The sequence below is a fragment of the Hipposideros armiger genome, unplaced genomic scaffold (assembly GCF_001890085.2).
Source record: "Hipposideros armiger isolate ML-2016 unplaced genomic scaffold, ASM189008v1 scaffold_23, whole genome shotgun sequence".
NCBI classification, from domain to species: domain Eukaryota; kingdom Metazoa; phylum Chordata; class Mammalia; order Chiroptera; family Hipposideridae; genus Hipposideros; species Hipposideros armiger.
Genome location: NW_017731373.1, coordinates 1,592,078 through 1,596,435, shown reverse-complemented (window position 1 = coordinate 1,596,435; position 4,358 = coordinate 1,592,078). Strand labels below are relative to the sequence as shown.

General features: G+C 34.1%; 1 protein-coding gene across 1 annotated transcript in view; it reads left to right on the top strand.

The window, feature by feature from the left end:
- PGAP1 (post-GPI attachment to proteins inositol deacylase 1) overlaps positions 1-4,358 on the top strand; it is a 93,915-nt gene that overhangs the window by 9,044 nt on the left and 80,513 nt on the right. The window contains exon 2 of the mRNA XM_019635604.1: positions 3,199-3,352. Coding sequence (XP_019491149.1) covers positions 3,199-3,352 — 154 coding nt within the window. The remainder of the gene's footprint in view (positions 1-3,198; positions 3,353-4,358) is intronic.

Genomic DNA, 4,358 nt, shown 5'->3' with positions numbered 1-4,358 from the left:
GGCCCCTATATGATCCCTTTAATAGAAATGTCCAGAATAGGCAAATCCATAGGAACAGAAAATAGATTAGTGCTTTCCTGGAATTAAGAGTAGAAGAGCAATGAGGAATGACTATTAATGAGTACAGGGTTTTCTTTTTGGGGTGGTGATGAAAAAATGTCTAAAGTTAGATTGCAAAAATGATTGTACAACCCTGAATGTACTAAAAATAACTGAGTTGTACACTTTACGTGATGAGTTGTATGACGTGAACTGTACATGTTTTAAATAATGGAAGGGCAAACAGGTATGTTGTTTGCTGAACTACACACTGCAACTTTTAATGCCAATTAATGTAATCAATTAATAAATTCTGTGAGAGGGCTACAAAGCGCAGTCTGAAGCAGTGGAAACCGGGAGGCCAGTTAGGAAACAGTAGTTTAGGGAAGAGATGGCGCTTGGATTATGAAGGTTGCACTGGACATGGTGAGACCCCACCATTGGGGGTATATTTAGAAGATAGAGCATGACAGAATTTACACATGGATTGGACATCACATGTGAGGAAAAGACAAATCGAGCATGAGTACCTAAACCAAGTGATGAGACATTTTTTTTTATAGGAATTCTTTCATTCTTAAAATATTCAAGTGTGAAAGACTTCCTATTTCTTATTCAGAGAATCCTTCCTCTCCCTTTTATTTGTTGTTGTTACTACTGAAGAGGAAGTAGGTGGAGACTGAATGACCTCTTGACTTTTTATGTGATTTAAAAAATAGGGCACAAGACATACAACCTTAGGTTGCTTTGTTCTTCTAAATTGACACAATGAAAGGATGTCATCCTGAAATAGGTTTTTATGTTCAGGAGGTTGGATACAGTTATTAATTAAGAGATAAGACTGGATAGGGCTGGCCGAGTGGCACGATGGTTAACAGCTGGCTTGGGATGCCAGAGGGCCCCGGTTCGGATCCCACATATGAGGGCCAGTGACACTGCCCTCTACAGCTANTTTCTAGCACTTGGGAATTTGTTAGCATTTTTGTCTTTTGAAAGGGGTCTAGGTTAGAAATGAGAAGTACCTGTACTAAGGCAGATAGAGTCAAGGATGGACAGAAGGCAGAGACAGGACTGTGGAGATAATATTTAACTGTAAAAGTAATTGATCTTAATTAAAGGTCTTTTGGGGGATAGGGATGCTCATTTAAAATAATCTGTATAAAATAATCAGCTTAAAATATAGTGGAGTCCTGTTGTACCTGTTTTCTTTTCAAATCCTTTGATCCTGTTCTGTTTTCTCAACGGCATGCTTTTTGTATACCTATACCTTTCTGTCCTCAGTGTGGTCAATATACCCTTCCTGTTTCTTCCTGCCACTCACTTCCAACTTGAACTCTGCCTGGAAATGCAGTTTTGCCATTTGCCTACATCTCCCACTTTTTTTTTGTTTGTTCTATCTCCTTCCCATCTCTATGTTTTTTCTACTCCACATTGTATGCATTATATTTTTTAAAATGTACACTTTCACTACAGAATTGTTTTCATGATAGTGTACTATGAAATATGTCAAATATAGCCTTTTGCTTGTTTTTTTATCTCCAGATAATTAAATATTTCTTTTTTTATATATTTGGTAATTTCCTGTTCTTCTGAGTTAATTTTCAACTAATTCAAAACTTTGTTCAGCAACAATCTTAAAAAGAATAATTGATCTAATATGCATGTACTGTTATATTACATGTTGCACTCATTTGAGAGGAATTGATATACAGTAACTTTTTTTTCCTCTCACGTTTTCTTTTTGTTTAATTTGTACTGAAAGAAACAAAATATTTTTTCATTTTCATTTTTTATTATATATAGTACATAATCAATATTGGGATTAATTTGCGTTGAAGTACATGTACACATATAAAGCAGGTATTTATTGATATTTCTCTATTTTGAGTATCTGAGGAGTTAAAGAGTTGCTAGTATCTTAAACAATAAGCTCACACTCTCTAGAGATGCTTCCATGGTGGTATCGGCACAGGTTATTGGTGGTAATATCCTCGAAGGAATACTCAGAAATGTGCACGAGTAACCAGAATTCTGCTTTTTACAACAGTGAGGTTTTTTTCAATAGTCATTACCATTTTTAGTTTTTAAAAATTCATTCAGTAGTTAAGATTTTTATCAAGCACATGTGTAGCGTTGCTAGATCATTAAATCTGTTGGTGCCTACTTAAATAAAACCTACTGTTCAATGTAACTGGTTTCATTTTTAATGGTTTCTATCCTTTAAAAAAAAGCAAAAGAAGAGTTTGTACTTTACTTACCGCTTTTGTAGATGCCTATTGGGGATGACATTAAGACCTAATTTATATTTTGTCAAAAATTTTATGTGAATTACTGGCTCATTTGGTATACAGTAACATGAATTGCAGAGTAGTTTAAGGCTTGCTGACAAACCACACACCCGTCTGTGAAACTGAAACAGATGCTAATTCATTGAAATGTTTATGGTGAGAAGAGTGTACATGTCTTGACCAAGACATGACTATAAGGTTCAGATTAATTTGTTAAGCACATTGTAGGTCAAAGCATATTAAGTTGAGAGGTCAGAAAGCTGCATTATAGAACAAACTTACTTTTTGTTGTAACAGCAGGAATGGATAGTTGGGCTTGAGTAAAAAGAGACATTACAAAACAATTTAAAATAGCAAAAAGAATTGATTTGATAATGGAAAGCTTTTATCATTTCTAAGTATAATTGCTACTGATACTAAATTAAATGCATTTCCAATTATGTTAACATGTAACTTGCTGACATCTACCAGTGTTTTTCTGTTGTCAGTGGCTGTTTTGAGTAATTTGTATTCATTAGAATTTCAGATAGTCCCATTTTATGCTTTCTTGAAGACTGCATGGTTCAAAATTCACATAATTCAAGATTAATTCTCCATATGAATAAAAGCAGAACTTGTTTTGTACATTAAGTGTAGTTTTATCATCAGTAATATTTTTATATTGCACTATTTCAAGTTTGTATAATTCAGAATTGGATACGGTGAGGCTAAATGGTATTAATAAAACTGATTAAAGTGAAATTGCTTGCTTATTTATTTATTTATTTTGCTGTAGAAAATAGAACTTCCAAAGAAACTGGCAAAACGGTATCCTGCGTATGAATTATATCTTTATGGAGAAGGGNTTATTTATTTATTTATTTTGCTGTAGAAAATAGAACTTCCAAAGAAACTGGCAAAACGGTATCCTGCGTATGAATTATATCTTTATGGAGAAGGGTCCTATGCTGAAGAACACAAAATCCTCCCTTTAACTGGTATTCCAGTTCTCTTTCTCCCTGGTAATGCTGGAAGTTACAAGCAAGGTGAGTCTCAGAAGTGAATTGCACAAGCTATAAAATTCACTTGCAGAATTGATCAGATATGTACTCTGTGTTAAGTACAGTGCTGGGCATACTGGGAAACACATACGTAGCATTTTCTCTGAGAGAAATACATATGAGAAGTACATAGAAATGAATAGTGGAAGACCACTTTGCAAAGAGTAAGAAGGAGAAAAAGAAGATGGAGTGGGATGGGATAAATAGATGATATAGGGGTTCAGGAATCAGCAAAAAGAAAGAGGCTTATATTGGAAATGGAGGGTACAGAAAACAGAGCCTGAAGCATCGATTAGAGAAGTAAACAAGAAAGGGACTTGGTTTCTTTTGGAGCTTATGTAAGTTAGACCTAGAAATACTGAGGAGAACACAGAAAAGTGGAGGTAGGGAAGTTACATGTACAGACTCCAAATTGAATGTTGGCTTGGAGATATAGCAGTTATTTCTGGCATAACAATCAAGTAATCTGGAAGTAATTTCAGCTCCAGTCTGCTTTTTTGGTTGTTAAATGTTGTATTTTATATAATGAGAATAGAATAATTTCAACATTTAGTATAATTACTTATATTGCTGGTGGGAATGTAAAATGGTACAACCACTTTGGAAAGCAGTTTGACAGTTCCTCAGAATATTAAACATAGAGTTATATGATCCAGCAATCCCACTAGTAGGTATCGACCCAAGAAAAATGAAAATGTACATCCATACAAAAACTTGTATACAAATGTTCATAGCAACGCTGTTCATAATAGCTAAAAAGTAGAAACAACCCAGTGTCCATCAGCTAATGAATGGAGGGATAAAATATGATACATCCATATAATGGAATATTATTCAGCAATAAAAAGGAATGAATTACTCATACATGAATTACATACTACAGTGTGGATGAACCTTGAAAACATTATGTTAAATGAAAGCACCCAGTCATAAAAGACCACATATTATATGATCCCTTTATTTATTTATTTATTTTGCTGTAGAAAATAGA